This window comes from Lacerta agilis, chromosome 13, assembly GCF_009819535.1.
Source record: "Lacerta agilis isolate rLacAgi1 chromosome 13, rLacAgi1.pri, whole genome shotgun sequence".
In the NCBI taxonomy this organism is placed as follows: Eukaryota; Metazoa; Chordata; class Lepidosauria; order Squamata; family Lacertidae; genus Lacerta; species Lacerta agilis.
In genome coordinates, this window is record NC_046324.1 from 35,033,224 (window position 1) to 35,057,123 (window position 23,900).

General features: G+C 44.6%; 2 protein-coding genes across 2 annotated transcripts in view; both read left to right on the plus strand.

Moving 5' to 3' along the window:
- The first annotated feature begins 6,050 nt into the window (after positions 1-6,050).
- Positions 6,051-9,127, plus strand: NHLRC4 (NHL repeat containing 4). Its single transcript, XM_033166594.1, has 2 exons — positions 6,051-6,314; positions 7,120-9,127. The coding sequence occupies exon 2, from the start codon at positions 7,129-7,131 to the stop codon at positions 8,227-8,229; it is 1,101 nt and encodes a 366-aa protein (XP_033022485.1). The 5' UTR covers positions 6,051-6,314; positions 7,120-7,128; the 3' UTR covers positions 8,230-9,127.
- A 1,502-nt stretch (positions 9,128-10,629) lies between these two features.
- The window catches only part of PIGQ (phosphatidylinositol glycan anchor biosynthesis class Q), a 29,455-nt gene continuing 16,184 nt past the window's right edge, over positions 10,630-23,900 (plus strand). The window contains 4 exon segments of the mRNA XM_033166593.1: positions 10,630-10,742; positions 16,710-17,153; positions 17,156-17,409; positions 21,958-22,089. Of these exon segments, the coding sequence (XP_033022484.1) occupies positions 16,737-17,153; positions 17,156-17,409; positions 21,958-22,089 (803 nt within the window). The 5' untranslated portion in view covers positions 10,630-10,742; positions 16,710-16,736.

A 23,900-nucleotide genomic window follows, 5' to 3' on the forward strand; every position in this document is an offset into this window, starting at 1 on the left:
ATGAGAAGTTCAAGTGTGACTGATGGAACTGGTCTCTGTTACTTAAGGGGGAACCCTGAAAACAGCTGAATGAAGACCAGGTGTGACTAGTGGGCACAAAATTGCTAACTGACTGTTCAGGGAGAATGGACAACTGGGGAATGGAATGGAGTCTCCCGAAAGAGAATTGGCTGGGTGGAACCCTGATCGAGCGCACCTTCCAATAGCTCCCACTTGCACTCCCAACACACTGAAATGTTTGGACGTTCCCTCACTACAGTAGCCATTTAGCTGTTAAAGCTTTGGTAATAGACTTGTCTAATATTTGGCTAAGCCTGATTATTAGAAACACATTCTCATCCAACTGCTAAGCCCTGCAGAACACTGGCTAAGATTGATTTCACTGTCTTAGTTGGTCTCTAAGGTGCTACTGGAAGTAATTTTTTTATTCTGTTTCGACTACGGCAGACCAACACAGCTTGTTGTTCAGTCATGTCCGACTCTTCGTGACCCCATGGACCAGAGCACGCCAGGCACGCCTATCTTTCACTGCCTCCTGCAGTTTGGCCAAACACAGCTACCTACCTGTAACTATTTCCTAAAGTGGTGATGGCAATCGCCTCTTTTCTCTGAATCATTGGCCTTTCGTTGGTTTACTGCAAAGAGCCTGGATTCACTCCAAGTCCAAATAGCAGCAGCACCTGACTGATCCACTGATCATTGTCTTAAGATCACATGGTGCTTAAAGGTGATAATCGGGCCAGAAAATCTACCTTGCCCTGACTGCATGTGACTAGTAAGGCTACACATGCTGCATTTGTCGGATCTCGTTCTTTTGTTGTTCTTGAAGGGCATAAGCACGTTACATGTGGGATGGAGAACCTCAGGTTTGGGGCCAGCTGAGACCCTCCAGGTCTCTCTGTCTGGTCCTCAGGACTCTCACTCTTCCTGCTTTGAGTATTTTTGCCCAGGTGGTGTCCTTGAACCCTGTTGATGCCTCTTCCTACTGAACAAAAGTAGCAGAGTGGGGGGCATGGTTCAGCTTTCCCTCCTTGGCCACAATCTTGGCGAAAAAAGTATCCTCCTGTCACAGAAATTAAAAACATCCCATTAGATCTGATGGCAGTCCCCCCCCCCCAACACTAATTGAAGCACAGGGCAGTGGGGGCAGGAGAGGATTTTTATCAAGATGGTGGTTGGGAATGCTTAAGCCCCCCCCCACCTTGGCCAGCACACTGTGGCGTTGATGATAACAAAGTCAGACCCCTGAAGAGAAGAGAAGAAGAAGTGTTTGGATTTGATATCCCGCTTTTCACTACCCGAAGGAGTCTCAAAGCGGCTAACATTCTCCTTTCCCTTCCTCCCCCACAACAAACACTCTGTGAGGTGAGTGGGGCTGAGAGACTTCAAAGAAGTGAGACTAGCCCAAGGTCACCCAGCAGCTGCATGTGGAGGAGCGGAGACACGAACCCGGTTCCCCAGATTACGAGTCCCCCGCTCTTAACCACTACACCACACTGGCTCTCCCTGGTCCATCTCAGTACTGTTGACAGTGACTGGCAGCAGCTCTCCAGGGTTTCAGAGAAGGAACATTCCCAGCCCTACCTGGAGATGCCAGGGGTTGAACCTGGGAAGTTTTGCATGCAAAGCAGATGTTCTGCTCTATTGCCTCCATGCAATTCATGGCAGGGCAAATACCCCCCTTGGCTTTAAAAAATAATAATCGCTCTATAAGGTGGCCATCAACAAATGGTGAAATTGATCACACAATGGCGTTTGCAGAATACACACACAAAAAGAATCTGGAGGAGAGGCCCACAGGCTCCAACACAAGACAACTTTACCAAGGTCACCAGGTAAGTAAGAAGACATGGAACAGCAAAGCACCTCCATGCCTTTACTCCTTGCTCTTAACTAGTAGCAATAGTAATACTGATATGAATACTAAGAAAAAAAGGTTTTCTGAGAACAGCAACAACATAGCTGCCGGGCAAATGAAACAATGGAGAAGGAAGAACCTTTCCTGCTTATGAACTGGAGGAGAGAGTGTGGAGCGAGGCAATCAGATTTCAAGTTCAAAAAGCAAAAGTGTTTACCTTTGTGATTAGATAATTGGATAGGAGTTGAGCGACTTGCAAGACTTATCGTGGCTCAGATCACACCCTGAGGACACCCAGCTTGCTCCAGTGCCAGCCACATTACATGGTTATTTGGTCAACCTAAGGAAATCTGATAGTCAGCCATTACTTCTCGTTTATGGTACAGCACAGCTGATAGGCATCTGAGTTGGTCTCAGGTGAACGAAGAAAGCTTGCCTTGTCCCAGTCTCCCATACCAACAAGAGCACCTGTCTCATGTTTGCATTTGGGGTCTCTGGGGTGGACAAATGGGTCAAATGAGAAGGGCAAAGGCAGAAGAAAACCTTGGGCTCCCCCAGACCATTGTTTATTGAGCATTCATCCTGAACTGCTTGCTCAAAGTTTATGTGGAGGTTATACAATGTCTGTTCTTTATTCAGCATTTGTTCTGATCCATTGGGGGCGGGTTATAAGACAAGGAGTGTGCATCCTGAATTTGTGTAGAGGTTATACATCTTTCCATCAATTTACTTGTTATTCCACACTTTCTTCAGCACTTTCCTAACCACAAAACAACCTTTTAAAAGTGGATTTGTTGCAACAGAGTGCTTTAATCCACTTTAATTTCACAAACCTAAATTTACAGTATGTGACTGAATCCCTCTCACAAAAAAACTGATTATCTGGAGGCACCCCAGAGTAGGTGCAGGAGGGAGGAAAAAACCAAAGCTGGATTAACCTCTCTCCCCCCCCCTTGAGATATACAGGGACGCGGGTGGCGCTGTGGGTCAAACCACAGAGCCTAGAGCTTGCTGATCAGAAGGTCAGTGGTTCGAATCCCCGCAATGGGGTGAGGTCCCGTTGCTTGGTCCCTGCTCCTGTCAACCTAGCAGTTCGAAAGCACACCCAAAAGTGCAAGTAGATAAATAGGTACTGCTCCAGCAGGAAGGTAAATGGCATTTCTGTGCGCTGCTCTGGTTTCGCCAGAAGGGGCTTAGTCATGCTGGCCACATGACCCGGAAGCTGTACGCCAGCTCCCTCAGCCAGTAAAGTGAGATGAGCGCTTCAACCCCAGAGTCATCTGCGACTGGACCTAACAGTCAGGGGTCCCTTTACCTTTACCTTGAGATACAGAACTCATTTTTTTTTTTACACTTCTCTCCTACACTTCTTCCAAGCAGCTTAAGGTGCCATACATGGTTCTCACCACCACCACCCATTTTATCTTCACAGCAACCTCATAAGGTAGGTTTAATCTGGCCAAAGTCACCTAGGAAGCTTGATGGCTGCATGGGGATATGAACCACCCTGGCTGTTGGGATGAAAGATGTTCTCTAGGCTGTATACAAAGTACTGTATACATTTAAAGCCTGTTTGAAGTACATTCTTTGCCTCAAAGAGATGGTGGGCCATTTGCTGGACAGGGGTCCCCAGCCCTGAGTAAACATTACTGAAGACTCATGGCCACAGGGGTGGGACAAAGGTGGATAATATTGCACTATAATACGTGCAGTGCAAAACATCCATATTAATTCTGCTCCCGGCTGGTTGTGAAGTCATGCCTCAAGCAGTGCTAACAGAATCTAGTTTGGAAACAATCCTGTTCCTAAAATGTCAGGATTTTTATTTTTATTTTTGAACCACCACAAAGCCCTATGATGCTCAAATGAGGGAGAACTGAAAAATCTATTTAAAAATGATTTAGGAAAATCACTCATAAATTTATTCCACTTTTTAAAAATAATCCATTCTTTGCTCCATGGATTACCCTGTGATGACTATTCCAAATACCATTCCTCAGATAGTGATAGGCTTTCTCCTTATCTCCAAATTAAATGCATTAATGCATAACCTAATTTATGTCTACCCTCTTTGTATATCCCCATTTTGCTTTGTGCTGGATTTCTCATTTTAAAATATGCATTGCAATGAAGGTGTGCAAGTTCCCTTACCAACACCCCCATCCAGCACTCAATACTGTACACTCAATAGTTTTTACATTACATTCTCTCATTTATTAGTTGGACTGATGGATCCTTCTAGTGGTCATCATTGAAACTGCAACAAAACCTTTGCTGGATTTAGAAATTAAGAGGTGCTTCCAGGCCTGTGTTTATAATGGAATGATGTTTCTCAAGCACATATTCTCTTCTCCTTTCCACATCCACATGACCTCAGTGACATAAAAGTGTCAGCCTTCTCCCCACCCCATTTAATCCAGATTTACCCTTAGTCATGCTGGCCACATGACCTGGAAGCTGTACGCCAGCTCCCTCGGCCAGTAAAGCGAGATGAGCGCCACAACCCCAGAGTCGTCCGCAACTGGACCTAATGGTCAGGGGTCCCTTTACCTTTTTATATAAACAGTTTAAAACATCAACAGTGCATACATAAAATCAATTCATATCCAATACCTACTGGGACAATTCATATTCCACATTTAAATGCAAATGAGTATTGCTTTAAAATGTGGCAAGCATTTGGGTGCCCTCTTGCTCACTTGCCTGAGAGGGACGCTGAATTTCAGCTCCGTCCTGCCCTGCCCTGAAGGCACCACAGGAGCTTTTCCATACACCTCCTTCATTCTCCATGCCTCAGCTTCTCAGGGCCGTCTCGTCATAGGGGCTGGGTGGCGTGGTGCACCAGGGCGCCAGGCCCCCCAGGGGCGCCCCCGCGAGCCCGCCGGCATACCGGGTGCCCCCTCCCCAACCCGCGCCCGCCCCCATGGGCGGACGGGCAGGTGCTCGCTCGCCGGCGGGCGAGCTACAAGCCGGCTGCCCTGCGGAGCCCCAGCTGGAGCACTGGGAAGGGCGCGCAAAGCCCCGCGCCGCTCCAGCGCCACGCCCCTCATCCCCCGCGAGCCCACCTCCCTCCCGCTCTGGCCGCCCCTCGGGGGATGAGGGGCATGGTGCTGGAGCGGCGCGGGGCTATGCGCGCCCTTCCCAGTGCTCCAGCTGGGGCTCCGGAGGGCGGCCTGCTTGCAGCGCCACGCCCCTCATCCCCCGCTCGCCCACCCCCCTCCCGAGGGGCAGCCAGAGCGGGAGGGAGGTGGGCGGAGAGGTGGCCCACCGGGGGCGCCGAGGGATCGTCGCACCAGGGCGGCCGATCCCTTTAAGACGGCCCTGGCTCCCATCTTGGATGGCTTTAAAAGCAGATTAGGAAAATTCATGTAGAATAAGGCTATCAGTGGCTACTAGCCCAATGGCTGTGTCTCCTTCTGCTCTCAAAGGCAATATAGACTAGGGTCCAGATGGCCTGGGTTCAAAGCTCCAACACAGCAACAACAAAGCTCACTGGGTGATCGGATGGCAATCATTTCTCTCTCAGCCTAAGCAACCTCACAAGGCTGTTGTGAGAGTGAAGCTGGCACAAAAATATAATTAAAAAATGGATTCGCACACACCCTGCCTTACAGGCGGTAGATAAGAAATGGAGGTGACAGTGGACCATTTTGTGCTTCCCACTGGAGGCAAGGAGAGCCTAAGCACGAACAAACCCATGGCTGAGGTGTCGCTAGAGGCTTGGGGGTGGCTTTCAAACATGCCTTGACAGGCCTTCAGCCTCAGAAAGGTGAATGGGTGCCAGAGGCCTAGTTCGTATGTTTGTTTATCTCAGCGTTTAAAGCAACAAAAGGTCAGAGTCCGTTGCCGTGGGAGATGCTTTTTTTTTTTAAGCCTCCCACAGCCTTCCCACTGTCCAGCTGAGACAGGCCTATTTACTTGTCAACTTCAGTTATTTAATTCATTTCACCACTGTTGAAGAAATAGGCCCAACTCAAAACGTGCAGACCCAGCAACTCGGGGGATGCTGAACTGAGAGGAAAGGAGATGCATTTGCAACTCTTGCTTGAGCAAAATGCACATTGGGTCATGGTGGGTGGCTTCCGGGTTCCAGCGAGATCTCCTAGACCTCTTGCAAGATCTTACCAGAAGCCAGAAGCCACAGCCCCACAACAAAGTAAGGCTTTGGTTGCAAGGCAGAGGCAGCACCTTCCTGTTTTGCCTTAGGCGGCAAAACAGGATGGGCTGCCCCTGGGCTCTTGTCTATTTTAACTTGAGCGCCTTTGTGTTTACCCTGGCAAAACAATCCTATTGACACAAGCATTGAGCAGCAAATTCCTGTCACTAACAACAGAGCCCTGGGAAACTTATCTCAGTGGTATATTTGAAGGGAAACAAGATAATGCTCTAGGTCTCTCTATAGAGCAGTTTGCAAACCAGGGGGAAAAGAGAACAGCCCGGGCAACTTTGATCACAGGTAAGTAGTCCTAAACTTTCTTCCCTGCTTCAGCAAAGAGCTGATTATTTACTATTTGAGTCTGTAGTCCGGCAGTTTGGGCTAATGGTCCAGGCACCTGAGTGACAGATAATACACTGCACTGCTTAGCAAGTCCATCACCCCAGGATTGCTCAAAACTGTTTTCCCCAGAGTAGAAGTACCATAGCTCAAAAGGTGGTATTAGACAGAGTTGGATCCATTGGAAGATGGATGGTGATTAGCAGTAGATCCAAAAGTGTTTCTTATGTCACCTCCAGTCTACCATTATTCTGTGGGAGGGATTTAATCACATACTGGAAATTTGCCTTTAAAATCCATTCAAAGTCCTTCTTTCCCTCAAATAATTTTGGGCACTGTAGTTTCCCCCTTGCAGAGTTGCAATTCCCAGCAAACCCTTAACAAACTATGGTGTCCAGAATTATTTGAGGGAAATAATGAGCTTCAAAGGTGATTATTCATATACTGTATACAAAAATAAAAAGAATCCTGGACTTTTTGCAGTTTGGGGGAGTGGCAGGGTTAAAAGTATGCAAAGGGTAGGGGCATGGGGGAGAAATATGATTCAGTTCACATTTAAAGGTAAACCACACTTAAACAATAAACAGACTGAAACAGCACCATCCTTTGAGATTTGCACTTCTTCAAATTTTGCAATGCTGTTCTCCAGCCAAGCACTAGGGTAGGGCTACTGTGTGCATAAAAATGTATACAGTATATTCATAATAGCAACATACAAAACTGCATTACATTTTTGAAAACTGCTTGTGGTTTGTCTTTTTGAAAGGGGGAAAGGATGGACTATACCTTGGAGGACACACAACGGAAGGAGAAACTTCTGAGGACTGTTTATGCCCTCCAAGTTAAATCAGATGCCACATTTCAGAAAGCTAGCCCTCTCCTGAACAGCCACCCTGGTACAGGCATGGTGACAGAACACCAAGTGCACCAGCTGGCCGAGAAAGCCAAGGTTATCTGCCATGACCTGGACAATATAAAAAACTCCCTTTACTACCGGCAAGATGAACTGGTGCAGCAGATCCCAAACCCCAACGGCAACCATTATGGAGGTGTGTGTGGAATTCACTGCTCACTCGATGGGCTTATCTACATGACTAGTGAAAATGCACCAAGAGTCCACTTCCTCAACCGCTCAGGCCAAACTTTTCAGTCCATACCATGTGTGGAATGGAAGAAGAATGAAACTTTTTTGCCAGAGGATGTGACCGTCACCAGAGCAGGGATGGTGGCAATTACAGACATGGTCAATGGGACTGTCCGCATCTTCAACAACCACTCCAAGTTCTCCAAGGGAGAATGGCTAAGAATTGGGAAGTTTTGTTCCCCCAGGGGAATTGGAGTGGATACATCTGGAAAGATTCTGGTGGCCGACTACACAGAAGGAAAAGTTCATAGCTTTGCCCTTGACCGTGCTTTCAAGGTGCAAAGCACCCACTCTGTCTCCAACCTGCGTGGGCCACGCTACGTGTGCTTGGCCCCGGAAGGAGGGTTTGTGGTGAGTGAAGAATGTGGTGATGTCAAGCTCTTCAGTAGCAACCACAAACTGGTCTCTTCCATCAGCAGCAAATATGGCCACTGCTTTGGCAATCCTTCCGGGGTCTGCGCTGATAGAGAAGGCAACATCATTGTGGCTGATGAACAGCACCAGAAAGTCCACTTGTTTCCCAGGAGTGGGTCTCCCATCTGCCTGGTATCTAAAGGTCTGCAGAGACCAATGGGAATAGCTTGTTCCACCCAGGGGTTGCTGTTAGTTGCTGATAGTGGAGATAACTATGTCAAAGTCTTCAAGTACCGTGTGAGACCCCATTACAGTTCTGACAATCTTTGTATACCCAGTAACAGTCCAAACCTAACACCTAGAGGGAGAGCAGAGTAGGATTATTCCATCATTCACCTTCAGGCATCATCTGCATTGACCTCTACCGCACTACCTCATCTGACAGTACAGTCAGTTATCCAAGTTTATCTAGCACTCAAAAGGACTTGCTGCAGCAAACTTCACCTTTGTCACATGGTGGACTTGAGCTAAACAACTTAGATCCCAATATCTGACCCACTCCTCTTGGATGTTATGACTGGCAGAGGGGGCCCTTTTGGTAGTTCCAGTGCCCTCAGAAGTTTAAGATGGCCTGGAGAGGGCATTCTCTGTGGCAGCCCCTACATTGTGGAATTTCCTCCCCACAGAGATGTGACTGGCACTTTCAGTATGCCAAAGGCACACCTTCTTCCTGGCCTTTGACACGTGATATATATAGTTTTAGGGCCTGTGCTATTCTCTTGACTGCAATTTGTTTTAAAAATATTTTAAATCGCCCACCTGCAATTCCCAACAAGTGGTATTCAGAGGCATACTGCCACTGACAGCAGAGGTAGAACATAGCCATTGTGGCTATCCCTAGCTGGCATGGGAGTTGTAGTCCAAAGCAGCTGGAGGACACTTGGTTGGTGAAGGCTGTACTACCACATCTGAAGCTAGCTTAGGGGCTACAGGGCAGCCCATATAGTTCTGTCCTCCAACACCAGCCATTGGCCCTGGCATCTAACAGTGACTGTCACACCCTGCCCAATGGTAGCCAGAGCCTTTTAGGAGCAACAGACATGCCATTATTATTAAAGAGAAAGTTTTCTCTAATGTATGTTTTCATGAAAAGTAAGATTACCTGAATTATATTTGTCACTGGTAATGTTAAAAACAAGAGTAAATTATAATAAAATTATATTATCACAGACCATAGCAGGATATTCAGAAGGTCAAAGTAATAAAAGAGGTCAAAACTCCCCCCTGTTTCTTGTCTTATTTATTTTGTTTTTATTCATAACGTTTAGAAATGGATGCCACATATTGCACCATATTAACTGGGAGGCAATTTGGGGTTTACTTTCAGAGCAAAAATATATGCTGTCTACATTTCATATTTTAAATTGTGACTAACTTCATTTGCGAGGAATGTAAAGGGACACATTGATAAATGCAATTACGATGAAGCAATAGGGAAATGGGCAGAAAATGTTTACATGATCCATGCATGTGTTGCTTTGTCAGCATTTTACTTATTAACATCTTCCTCTATTTCAATAGAGAATGCCTGCAAATAGAGGGCTCTAAAGTGCACACATGACCACCCTGTATTATTCCTAATGCACTAACCTAAAATCCAGCCTTTTCTCCTTAATTTAGTATATCCAGTTGTTGACTGCCAGTTGCTGGGAGAACCCAGCAGAAGAGCTACATGGCCCTTGAGTCCTGTTTGTGAGCTTTCCACAGGCATATGGCTGGCCACTGGGCCTTTGGATTAACGACCTGGTAGGAATTTGTTTTCAAAAACAGGTAACAAAAACAATACAATGAATGTGATAAACACCCACATCCCTCACTCACATGGGTGAAGTTGCTTATTATGGATGGTTGCAAATAAGACATATAGGAAGGCACAGAACAAATTTCTAGTGCTATCAGCTTGCAACAGAAGTGTGAAGGCACAAGCTAGTTCTCAGAATTAATAGAAGAGACGAAGCTTATCAAAAAGAAGGGAGATGCAGACATTGAATTGGAGGGAAAGAATGGGTTCCACCCAGGGGTGTGGTATACAACGGCTGAATTTTGCATGCCTTCCCCAGTTTTGTAGCGGGAATTACTGATAGTTACTCTTGGGAGCAGCAAAGAGTATTCTGTTTAGAAACCTGCTCTACCTTCTGGGGTACTTTAGGCTTGATCAGGTCAGTATGACACCATAGGCCAAATTCATGTCAGATATAAAATACCTTGTTTTTGCTCTGCTAGCTTGGGGTGTACTGCCTTAGTACCAGAATCTGCTTGCATTTTGGCATCACCTGATATCTTTAAGTGGATTTCTTTTATTGTTCTGCTATTTTATTGTAAGCAGCTCTGAAAGCGTGTGGCTTGTAAATTCTTCAGATTAATTAGTAAATATAAATAAATCAAAGGTACATTAGCTCTCTCATACTGTATTTCTTTTTTTTTTAAAAAAACCTGTCAGTCTTAGAGAGAGAGCCTTAGAAAAAAATTCCCTCCTCAACAGCTGGGGATACTGAAAATGTTCGTAGGGGGGAAAAGAGCTGGCAAAATAAACCCCAAGCCGCTGAATGGAACGAAAGAAATTGTTTTAAAATGAGTTGGCACAGTTTCTTACCGGAAACCTCAGGAATCTGCTGCCCTTTTTAAAACAATGAACTCAAACAAACAGAACGCCACTTCAGGAGACCGGGGGTCCGTCCGGAACGCAATTGGGCAAGGACTTTACGGAGCGCTCTTAGGAACGGACTGCGTCTCCTAGCAACCGGCCTGTAGCACCCGGAAGTGGCTTGAATGTCAAGAGGAGCGGGCTCTTTCTTTTCTTTTATGCCTGCTAGAAGGAGTAGCGGGAGGAAGTAAGTGTTGTCGGCGAGCGGCGGGGAGTTCTGACGGCTTGGGAGAGAAAAGGGTGCAAAAGGGGGAGGGGGAACCGCGGCGTGCCATGGTGGGATGGAATTGGAACCTGGGTTGCCAGCTGTTGAACTGACCCAATGACTGGGTTGCTCTGCGGCCATTAGCGGGTGCTAGTATGTTATCTCCAGGCCTCTCCCAAAATTTCACCTGCTAATTCCTGCAGAATAAGTCGCTGTTAAAGACATAAGAGCCGGACAGGCAGGTTCCCCCCTCCTGGCTAGTTGCTCACCGTAATTGGGCTACTAAGGCTTGTGTGGGTTGTGCGTGGCTAGCTGAGTTATACTGTGAATGTTGCTGCGTTTCCCAAACCCGAGGTGACTGAGAATTGTGGCTTCTGTATAGTGGAGTAGTAGTGGAAGGGTGGGGGTGGGAATCCTACAGGCTGGAGAAAGGCACATAGGCTTATTTATTTATTAATTATACGTTTATTGTGCGCTTCTCCCACAAGGTTCAGAGTGGTATCGTTCCCTTTCTTCCCCTTATCCTCATGACAGTCTTGTGAGGCAGGCCAGGTGGAGAGAGTAGTGACTGGCTCAAGGTCACCCAGTGAGCTTTGTGGCTGAGAGAGTATTGGAACCTGAATCTCTCTGTTTAATAATACGCATAGTTCCCTATATTCCATCCATACTGGCTCTAGCATCTGGTTTGAGGCATAAGATGCTTAGCCTTGCTGAGGCTATGTAACTCTGGTATTGATTGGTGTCTGAGTAGGATACTGCCTGAAAACCCTGTGCATGCCACTTTAGGTTTTCTCTTGGGAGAAAGGCAAGATTACACCATGCAAACTTTGTATGCTGAAATTTCCTATTTAATTGCAAATCAAGGTGCATATGCTATCCTCTATATTAAGCCTTTTTTATTTTTAAAATTATATTTTGGGGTTTTTAGTGTAGAGAAAAGGTGAGTCAGAGGAGACATGATAGAGATGTATAAAATTCTGCATGGTGTACAAAAAATTGATGGAATGAATGTTGTGCTCTCTCTCGTAACATTCAGGACAGAAAAAAGAAAGAACTTCACATCATAGTGCATAAACTACAGAATTTGTTCTGACAAGAATTAGTTATGCCCACTAATCTGAGTTGCTTTAAAAGAGGGTTAGACAAATTCATGGAGGAGAAGGCTATATCAATGGCAACTAGCCTTGTTGATAATGTTATACCTCCTCTGTCAGAGGCAATATGCCTGTGAAAGCCAGTTGCTGGCAATCACAAATGGAAAGAGTGCTGTTGCCTTCACCTCCTGCTTTTGGGTTTCTTATAGGCATCTGGTTGGCCACTGTGAGAACAGGATGCTGGGCTAGATGGGCTTTTGGCCTGATCCATCAGACTCTTTTATTGTTTTCTGAAACAAGTACACATACAACCAAATAACACTGAACAAAACTCAAATGTAGAACAGAGCCTTGGAAACACATTTACATCCCTTAAGCCTTTTTGCAACTTTGGGATCCCTTCCTTTTTTCTAGGTACTGGTAGTTCATTAGAATCTGGTGTTCTTTTCTGGGGATAAACACAACAGGGTTTTTTTCCTGCTCTGCATCATGCTTCTGATTTTATCTTCCCTTATACTCCAGCAGCTTGAACCTACAGGTGAAACTCGAAAAATTAGAATATCGTGGAAAAGTCCATTTATGTAAGCAATTGTTTTCATTAGCTACTGGAATTTAATATATGAGATAGACTCATGACATGCAAAGCGAGATATGTCAAGCCTTTATTGGTTATAATTGTGATGATTATGGCATACAGCTGCTGAAAACCCCAAAGTTGAAATTGTTAATTTGGGGTTCTCATCAGCTGTACACCATAATCATCACAATTATAACAAATAAAGGCTTGACATATCTCGCTTTGCATGTCATGAGTCTATCTCATATATTAGTTTCACCTTTTAAATTGAATTACTGAAAGAAATGAACCTTTCCACGATATTCTAATTTTTCGAGTTTCACCTGTATAAATGCCAGATTCTGATTTTACCAACTTGATTGTGGCATTACCTGACCCTGCTATGTTTAGACTGCTAGAGTGAGAGAAAGGAAGATACCTGTTTTCTGTCTTTAAGTCAGTGTATATCAGTGTCAGGCAGCTTTTTTATGTAGTCTGGGTTTCATGTGACAGAAAAGCACTTGGGCCCAATGTCACATTACAGTGAAATGTGGCCAGTTCTCCACATCTCCTATAGCTGCGTACCTTTGCAACACTTGTAAACTGTAGCCCTCTCTTATTTGAATTTTGTATCAGTGCTTATGTGAGCTACAAATCTCTGCCACAAACTCACTAAAATGCCTTATGTGAACCATTCTCTCTTTCAATCCAAGCAACACATTGGCAAAAGGGTATAGTGATTGACTTACATTACAGGCTTGCTGTAATAATTACAAGATAATGTATATGAAGTGTCTTGAACACTCTAAAGTGTTCGTGATGGGGTAATGCTGCACTTGGATGGCCTCTGTTTCTGTTTGATACTGCTGAGTTATTTAAAGCGACAGTGTCAGTTAGTTCCATTGGTCCATTTTGCTCTCTCGGGAATATTCTCAACCCTATCTGCCAAGGGTTGAACCAGGATCTTCTGCAAGTAAAGCAGGTGTTCTACCCCTGAGCCCTTCCCCTAATCATTAGAATCACCTTGGTTGTGGGGTGATGATGATGATAATTAATAATAAAAATAATTTATTACATTATTTATACCCTGTCCATCTGGCTGGGCTTCCTCGGAATTATGAAATTCTATCCTGAGGAAGGCCCAACAAAACTTGCCCTTCTACTCATGGGGTGCTTTTTTGTATTGTGGGGCATTGATCAACGGTGGGGGGGGGGGACAATCAGGGTCAACACACAAGTAAAAAGCACCTCTCCTGCTTGTGGAGAGCTTTCAAAGTATGGATTGGGCCAGTTGACAGCCAGCTCTATCCACATATTCACTGTTGAAGGCAAGGGCCAGGTTGCCTGAGAAGGGAGAGTTTTGAAGTGTCTCAAGTTGGAGCATTTGTAGGACAGGTGACAAATCCTTACCATTCCCTCACCCACTGATTCCCCGCTCCCCACACACAAATTCTCCAAGACTAACAGCTTTTAAACCCCCCCCCCCACTGGTCCTTTCTGATGGAAAATATGGGAAGAGAAAGGGCTTTTATAGTGAAGTACTGTTGTTGTTTAGTCGTTTAGTCGTGTCCGACTCTTTGTGACCCCATGGACCAGTGCACGCCAGGCACTCCTGTCTTCCACTGCCTCCCACAGCTTGGTCAAACTCATGTTGGTAGCTTTGAGAACACTGTCCAACCATCTCGTCCTCTGTCGTCCCCTTCTCCTTGTGCCCTCCATCTTTCCCAACATCAGAGTCTTTTCCAGGGAGTCTTCTCTTCTCATGAGGTGGCCAAAGTATTGGAGCCTCAGCTTCAGGATCTCTCCTTCCAGTGAGCACTCAGGGCTGATTTCCTTAAGGATGGATAGGTTTGATCTTCTTGCAGTCCATGGGACTCTCAAGAGTCTAGTGAAGAACTAGTGGTGTGGAAAAGATTAAGCCTGCCTGCTTGCCTTTTATTTTCTACAAATACCCTCTCTGCCCCTGTGATCTGCCAAACTTTTGTTTGCCAATATAATGTGTAGTTCTTCCCCACCCCCAAGGTCCTGCTTTCTTGGAAGCTCCAGCTTGTCCCTCCAGCCAAAGTATGTTTGTGAACACTCACACACAAGTATTTCAGAGGCCACTGAATGCTTCTTTTACAGTCCACTGGAGGGGAATTGCACCACTATGCATCTTGTTGCTTATTCTTGTTGCAAGGTGCACTCTCTGCCTGCAGCTGTGCACCCAAGATCTTCCGGGCTGCACACATCTTTTAGTGGTTCCTCAACCCTTATATAAGTGAAAGGACTGGAGAGGAATTGGCCCTTAATACCAGTAACAGTGGTCCTCTCCACATTACAAGTAACGGGACATGTACCAAGCAGACATCCCTTTTCTGCCTCAAGGGGTTGGGAATTCATCCATGAACAGACATTGCCTCCTGCATCATCATTTGATAGGCTGGTAGCGGTGGTGGTGTCTCCGAGTAGATCAGCCAGGGTGAATAGAAGCATTCAGAATGCAAACAAATTGCATTTTTTTTCCAGAGCAAAATGTCAGAATCACAGATATTACCATAGATCAATTGGAAAGTTTTAGCAGGGACATCTATTTTCTGTATGTCTCCCTTTCAGTGTATATTCCATAAACAGACAGTAAGGTTTCCTTTCCAATCACTGGACCCATCACAGAGCATACTGCCCGAGGGGTGGTTGGAGTTTTTTGCTTTGCTGAAGGACAGAGAAGGGCAATGTTTTCCGGATGTTGTTAACTCTGGGCTCCCCCCCCCCCCGCCTTTGCTGCTAATGGTGTTTCTGTTTGATACTGCTGAGTTATTTAAAGCGACAGTGTCAGTTAGTTCCAGGGTCAATTTTTCATTTCTGTGTATAAAAACTGAGACATTGATGTCACCTTAGATTTCAGAGTGATTTTAAAAAACCAAATAATGCATTATATGCCTGCCTTAGTGCCTTCCATTTGAAGAGTCTGCACTACTTTATATAGAGTCTCACATAGGATAAACGTAGACTCACTCCCCTTGTTACTGGCCTGGTTCTTGTGCCTTTAAGGTAGAATTGAACCAATTAGCAGCATGAAACGTAAGTGGTAGGAAAACCTTCACATTTTAAATGTGTATGCATCAAGCTGCTGTTCGAAACACAGGAGAAGGGTGAGTGGCAAAACCTATATACAATAGGAGGCACAATTAATAGCTGTGCCTGATAATGCGGAAAGTTAGCAGGTGAAACATTTTCCTGGCATGGATGTAAGTGGTGAGAACAGCTTTACTGGCTAAGTTTTTGTGTTGCGCTGCTGCTAAAGGCATAGCAACTCTGCCCAAGAACATGCTGACAACCTTAGCCACAAATTGTCCATAGGTTTGTCAGTACTGACCTAATGAAGTTTAATAACATGAGCATGGATGCATAGGAACATAGGAAACTGCCTTACACCAAGCCAGATCATTGGGCGACCAAGCTGAGTGTTGTCTACTCTGACCAGCAACAGCTCTCTGGAGTTACAGCATGGGCGTTCCCAGCCCTACTTGGAGACACCAAGGATTGAATCTGGGACCTGCGTGCAAGGTAGATGCTCTAGCACTGTGTTATGATGAGCACGGTGCATCAGGAATGGGGCTTAGAGTAGATCCTCATTGTTCTCATTCTGAGGATGTCCATGAGAATATAAATACAGTGGTACCTCTGGTTACGAACTTCGTTCCAGAGGTCCATCCTTAACCTGAAACCGTTCTTAACCTGAGGTACCACTTTAGCTAATGGGGCCTCCCGCTGCTGCCGTGCCGCTGCTGCGCGATTTTTGTTCTCATCTTGGGGCAAAGTTCTTAACCTGAGGTATTATTTCCGGGTTAGCGGAGTCTGTAACCCGAAGTGTTTGTAACCCGAGGTACCACTGTACATACATTTTTGGAGTGAAGCCAGTGTTTGACTAGACATATCAAATGAAATGTTTTTCTTTATGTAAAACACTTCTTATTTTGAAGTATAACTCACAACTGGATTTTAAATTTGGATGATTAATCTGATACACTGTGGCAGTTCTTATGATGGTTAGCATAAATTTCGGTGGGGGAGGGGGGAATTCCCATGCTGGCTATAGAGTTTCATTTGGTTGCTCTGACTACATTTTTAGAGTTGTTTTTAAACCTTTTGGTTTTTACAAAACCTGGCCAGGTACCTGCCATTCTTCTGCCATCTTCAAACGACACTAGCACTGTTTCTTAACTTTAGTTAACATTACCACTCTCTTGGTTTGCCCCATGTGCTTGGACCCATAAATAAGTATTAAGCATTATTTGGGTGTGTGCTTTTTATTTCCAGGCTTTCTGATTTCCAAGCTTCCATATCATGGTGCTTAAGATATTCTTCCCCATTTGCTGCTCGGCAGCTGAAAGTGGCCTGCTGGTTGGACGATGGATCCCAGAACAGAACTCCGCTGTTATCCTGGCTGTGATCCACTTCCCTTTCATTCCTGGTCAGGTAAAGCAGTATCTCTCCGAAATGCAACATGCAACACAAGTCAAGCTGTCTGTGCTGGGCTCATGGACTAAAACCAAGCAAGCAAAGGAAGAGAGTCTGGACAGGTTCCTTGAAGACCTTGGCACCATTTTTTCACATGACCCCTGGATCCAACTCAGCAAGGAGAAAGGAAGCAAGTTTTGGAGCTGTTCCGCCTCTTGGAAAGACTCCAATGGCAATGAGGAAGATGAAAATATCTTGGTTTATTACGACCAGCGCAAAGTGATGCTGTCGCAGCTTCACCCGCACAGGATCCGGTTGTTTCTTCTGATCAGAAGACAGTGGAGGCTTCCAAATTAGTTGCCGTGTTTGATACAGTTGCAAAGAGCAAGTTACTATTCATGAAGGACAGGTATGATGAGGGGCCTGTCAAGCTCACCCACTGGCAGTCAGAAGGAGTAGAAGCCAGTATTATTGTGGAGTTGCTGAAACAGGCTTCTGTTCCTGCATGTATGCTGATAACTTTCCTACTTTCACTTGTGTGTGGAGTCTGCAAAAGCAGGTATGTCATGTGGGATGAATAGGAATAAAATCAAACACAGTTTATGCATAGCTTAAATCAGAAAGTTGGGTTTTTAAAAATGTCTGTGTAATATTTTGATATGCAAAATTATGTTTTTCTGGTCAGTTTCCTAGTGCAGTGGTTTTCAGACTTCATATTGTCAGAAAAGTCATATGTGCACAAATTTATTAAGGAAAGAAAAAGGGGGGCATCAATTCACATTAACAATACAATAAACATCAATACATCCATCTTAATTTACACATACAGATCAATACATGCCACCCACACTAAAGGCTCCACCCCTGGTAAGTACCAACCAAAGCCCAGGGGCATGTGGGACCACAAAAAGTGTCCCATCAGAAGGCCTCAGTGATCAAAGTGGAGCATAAGGAATCAGGCTATCCTTAAGGTACTTTGGACCCAAGTTATTTAGAAATTACACATGCATAACAGTAAAGTTGTTTAGGGTTTAGAAATGTATAGCAGTTAAATTGCTTTAAAAACCAAAACTAATCTACAATGTTTAGTTATTTATTTCAACAATACATTTATTTCAACACAAAGTGCCAATTCTGCCACTTGAAGCAGTTGAGTGGGCACATATGGGGTAAGGCAATCTCGCAGGTAAACTGGTCCCAAGTTGTTAAGGGCTATATATACTAATAGTAACACCTTGAACTCGTCCTGGTAGCAGATCACCAAGCAGAGCAGACCTCTGAGCACAGGTGTCATATGCTGACAAGGCCTTGCTCCCGTCAGCAATCGTGCTGCAGCATTCTGCACTAACTGCAGCTTCCGGATCAAGTGCAAGGGAAGCCACACATGGAGCACACTGCAGTAATCTTGAAGTAACCAGTACATGAACAACTGTGGCCAGGCTCTCCTGGTCCAGGGATGGCCATAGCTGTCAAACCAGTCGCAGCTGGTAAACGGCATTTCTAGCCACTGAGGCTACCTGAGCCTGCAGTGACAGAGCTGGATCCAGTAGCACTGGGAAACTGCTGTGAAATACTGTTTCATGATTACTGATTTGCTGGCAACAACACCTGCATTTCATGCCACATGTCAGAACTGTCAATGAAAGAAGTGTGTCGTTAACACCAGTGTACATTCCCCAGGTAGACTTGATTGGGCTGGAGCTCCCTGGCTTCTGAACATGGACACATTTGACATGTTTTCTGTAGATGGCCCTACTGTGAAAGGGGTTGTTGTGTAAAGTGTAGACTCCAGTGGCGGCTGGTGCCTGTTAGAACTAGAAGATCGGAAGGCAGGGAGGCCAACAGGAGGTGAAGGTAGGCAGAGCTAACTAGTTCTACATTTGTCCCTTCTCTTGCTGAGTTCAACAAGGGGCAACACAGAGGCTAAGGAGGGGGAAGATGGCTGCCCCATTCCCTGGCCCTGTTGAAATGCCATTGATGTTAGATTCTTCCCCTGTTTTCAATGGGAAGGCCTCTGGAGGATGGCCAAGGACTAGCTCCCAAGGGTAATTCTGAATGGATGTGAAGTTTAAAAGCTCTCCCCTGTAGAGCTCAGCAGGCCTTCAAGTGAGATCAGGTTGTGCTGCCAAAACCGGGGGATTGAAGTATTGTTTCCAAGCTGGCAAACGGCAGCTTTGATTAATTCCATTTGGATACTAGTTACCTAAAGCATTCATGAGCAAACCATTGCAGCAAGTGTTGCCTCAGGCTATAGAGAGTAGAACTCCTCAACAGGTTTCCAACCGACTAATACTGTCATGAAATATTACAGCCAGCTTTTTCATACTTTCTGCCTGATGTGTAAAACTTGTAGCTTTCAGCATGTCTTCAAACGCCTGGGGGGAACAGCGGGGCAGGAATGGAGGTTTTGTGTCAAACTCTTGTGCATGCAGATGAATCTCTGCTACCAGAGGTAATAGGTAGAACCAGTGCTTTTTTCTGGGGCTAAGCACAAATATGCATACCCCTAAACATTTTGTGAATCTTTTTACTTTTGTCCATTTACTTTATTTATTTTCCCAGATTTGAACTATAAAATGGTGATTTTCTTGAGTCAAAATGAGAATGCTCCTAAACATCTTGTGTGTGTGTGTGTGTGTGTGTGTGTGTGTGTGTGTGTTTTAAGAAAAAAAGCACTGGGTAGAGCTAAAGCAGTTACAGCAGTTCTGGATGTGACCAGTTTCTAGCAGCTCAGTGGAGCATTAGTTGAATGTCAAATCATGAAGCTGCAGTGAATCAAGTGGTCTGTAATTTGCTGGGACCCCTTGGATCCCTGCTGACTCTCTGGGGGCCCTCCTGTCTACCTTATTTGGGTAAACGGGAACACCCTTCCCTACCCAAGAGGTTGGAGAGCAGGCTGCAAGTCACAAGAGAGCATATTGGACTGCACACACAGCTTTGCTGGCCTATTATTTATTTATTTCATGACCTACCCTTCGCCAGCATGTCCCAGGGTAGATTACAACAATTTAAAATTAAAAACAGTTTAAAACAATATAGTCACTGGAATAGGGTGTGCCATAAATAGTATGGACACCATTCCTATATGATACTTGTAATGCAGCTTTTCAACTGAAGCGGAAAATTTCAGCTTAGGCTTGGAAAATTAAATGAAACCACACTATAAATGGATGCCAATATAAGTACAGTATAGAAATCTATCTCGCAGTAGTTTTCCCACAATAAATACTACATTGAACTATATCCTGCTCTTTAGCACCACCTTGTGGCATATTCTGGGTATGACTGACATTGGATAAAATTCAAAGAACAGATCAATGGGCATTCATTATTTTATAGTGTCAGAGAGAAGGGCGAGGGGGTAGCTCTCCACCCCTAAACTGCAAATGTGGTTCTCCATCAGTTTCCCACCAAATTTCAAAATCCATGTTGGGGCAATACCTTTATTAAGTCAACCAAAATATAACAAAATAGTATACATTTTTTTTATAAAAAAGTTTTCCAGAACCTTCCATCAGGCTAGTTATAATGAAGATAGATAGATAGTTAAGAGTTCGGGAGAACTGAAATGCTTGCACACTATTTTGTGATACTTTGGCTGGCTAAATAAACATATTGCTCTTATACAGAATTTACTCTTTTTTTCTTTTTGCATTACCACAGAATTTTCTGGAATAATATCCAGGCCAAATAAGCCTTTTTTGGTCACTGAAACATAAAGGAGAATTCTACGAGCTATCATATTTATTTAATGTGTTGCAGGATGTGAACTGGTTTTAGATAAATGTTGCAGAAACTAATCCCGATAAGGAATAAAACAGAATAAATATATTATCACAAGCCTTAAATGGGAAGCTGTTTGATAAGGAGATATGTTTTTTACAAATGTAATCACATTCTCCATTAAAAGCAACATGGGTTGAAGAGTTTCTAGGTAAATCCTGCTGGTCTTTCTGCTCTCGTTTAAAATATTGAACAGAAATCTTAATCCTGGATTAAATAATTCAGAAGGCCTACTTGTGTTCTCAGGTGGAAATGGGTTGGTTTTTTTTCTCCAAAAAGGGACACTTAGGGTTTTTCTGCAGTGCAGCATGCCACAAGCAAAAACATTCTCTGAAAAGCACTTTAGAGCTCCTCATAGTCTGTTTAGGATTATACCATCCTGAATAATCCGGTGTCATATTCAAATGGTTGCTAATTCCAGATTATTCATCATTAAGTTTAACAGTGTCCTATATAATTAAGTAAACTGATTGAAGGTTGCAACCCTAGATATTAGATTTTAAAATGTAAAACAAAACAAAAAACCCATGCACAACATTTTCCATACTTCTGTTTCCACTTTGTGGTTTGGAATTCTCTTGTGGTATAATAAGGTCCTGCAGACTGTAATTCTGAAATAAAAGGAAATATTAAAAGGAAATTATGTTTTCCAAGATGACTTTGTATGTCTCCCTATTTATGTCACCAAGAAGAGCAGTTAGCCCTGGGCTGCCGCCACCAATTGGGTCTTTTAGAGCAATCAACAAGCGACACTTTCTTTCCTCTGTCACTTCAGATGTTGTTAGCAGGCAGGCCAATTGAACGGATGTGCGTTCATTTTGCTCCAAGGTGATGGGCTGCAGCAAAGTGCAGAATAATTCAGGGAAAATGAGCGGGGAATTGCACTGCTCTACATTTACTGGGAATGAACCTCAGCTGTCCAGGGTGGGGCAGACAGAGATAAGCTCTGAGGCTTTGAACCTGACAAACCTTTTGTGATGGGTAGCTGAAAAGGCCTCAAGGGCTGCCCACCATGAATTCTACTGGGCTTTTACCAGCTTCGATACACTTGTGTGACAACCAGGTAACAATGGGAGTGTGTAACAGTGCAAATCCAATCTGGTGGCATGTGAACTTGTTCGTTCATGAGAGATCCCCTTCCATGGAGGCCCAAATGGCTGGTTGAGGGGTGTGGAGAACAGATGGGTTCTGGATGTAAAGGAATTATAATGCAACCACTGAAGCATTTCAGAATTTTCAGGTGTTTTCATCTGAAGAAGCATGGGGAGTCCTGGGAATCATTTTCATTGACTGACATTTTTGCCTTTTTTGTTTTCAAATCTAGAGTGTTGACGTTTTGGCCCTTGTCTTTCATCTGGAGCAAGCTGTCCACTTGTGAGCAGCTGGGGCACCGGCTGCAGCACCTCCAAATCATCAGTAGCAAGCGGAAGGCTCCAAATCAGACTCAGCTAATGAGGTAAGGCCTGGAGGTGGGGATTCTCCTTGTAGATGTGAACAGGTCAGTGTCCATATACATCAAAACAAACTATGCGATTCACAAAAAAAAATTCTCACAGTTCCTATTAGTGTTATTGGTCAGGAACCAAATAACTACTCCAAACATGTCCAAGCACCCTGGCACAGCCCAGTCGGATAGTCTTTCTCTCTTTCCTTCTTGTATATGCTGATCTGTGACAAACTCGTAGGCAGATACAACTTCACAAATCCATTCTGTTTCCAGCCCTTACAGCATTCAAGAAAGATGTGGACATTTGTAAGCAATAGCTACTGAAATCTTAAAAGCCAGGAGCACTGTGTCATCTGGTGGCCATTGGGACTGGTAGACTGGTAGGATGGAAGGTTGGGTGGCCAACAGTAGGCAGAGGCAGGGCCAATGGCAGACAAAACCAACTAATTCTAGTTTTGTCCCCATCCTCCCCCCTGCAGAGTTCTACAATGGCAGTGCTGAGGCTAAGAAGGAAGAGGCAGTGCCACCCTCGGCCCTGTTCAAAGTAAGAAGGCAGGCAGGTGGAGGCTGGCTAAAGATAGAGTGAGGGTGCACCACGTACCCTGATGGACCAGCCACCACTCTTTGTCATGGCCTTGCTCAACTTGGAAAGAGCTCCCTGAAACTTAAAACTGTAGGATATGTTGATTAACTATAGCACAGAAATGCTTAGAGTTGACTTTGTGGGGTTTTTTTATGAGTGAGGTGGAAGACTCCTATCCTGTTGCCCAAAATATAATTGTTGTCTGATTGTCTGCTTTGCTCTTTTTCCGGAAATATGTTTCTGTTCCATGATGCTTATGATCCATACAGCTGCACCTGAGAGTTTTAGATTAGAACATATTCTTATGTGTGCCCCCATATTCCCACCCACACAACTTCCATTTCTGTCTAGCAAAAAAAAGAGAGTTGCCCAGGAAACAAGCCTGGCAAGCACTGACGCAGCTGTTGGGAATATTTGTACCAGCGCCTACCTTCTGCTCCTTCCCCCAGCTGCAATGACCTCAGTTGCCCCCTTGAGAACATCCAGCATTTCATGACCCAACAACTACATTTTTATTTGACTTTTATTTGACTTTTGTTGCTGTTGTTTTTGGTTGAATCACTTTGGGTTTTTTGAGTTTTGAATCTTCCTAGCTCCGAAAAACCAATCCAAAAATTACATTTTTACCTTTACTGAATGAACTGATCCAGTCCCGTGGACCACTCTGCCAGATGCATACAGGATCTGCTGGCATAATGCAGCTGTTGGAACATCTGACACCTTGTATTGAGTCAAACCCATTATGTCCATGTAGCTTAGTATTATATACACTGACTGACAGCAGCTCTCCAGGGTTTCGGGCAGAAATCTCTTTCAGCCCTCTTTGGAGATGCTGGGGATTGAACCTGGGACCTTTCACTTGCAAGGTGAATACTCTACCAGTGAGCTGCAGTCTTTCCTCATAATGGTGATGTGCAAATAGTGTTATCAGAATTGACCCCTGTGCCTGCCTCAGTGCTGAGTGATGCTGGGCTGTCAGAACTTGAGTCAATACAGCCTTTGCCAACCTGATGCCCTCTATACATTTTAGACTACAGTTCTCATCAGCCCCAGCCAGCACAGCCATAGGAAGCTGATACTCCAAAACATCATGAAATCACCAGGTTGGCGAAGGCTGAGTTAGTGTAAAGTCTGAACTGGCAAACCATCATTTGGATCAGTTGACAGTCCAAGAACCAGAAAGCATGGTTTGCAAACCCACTTCAAACCATGGTTAATGCTGTGACTTGGTGTAATG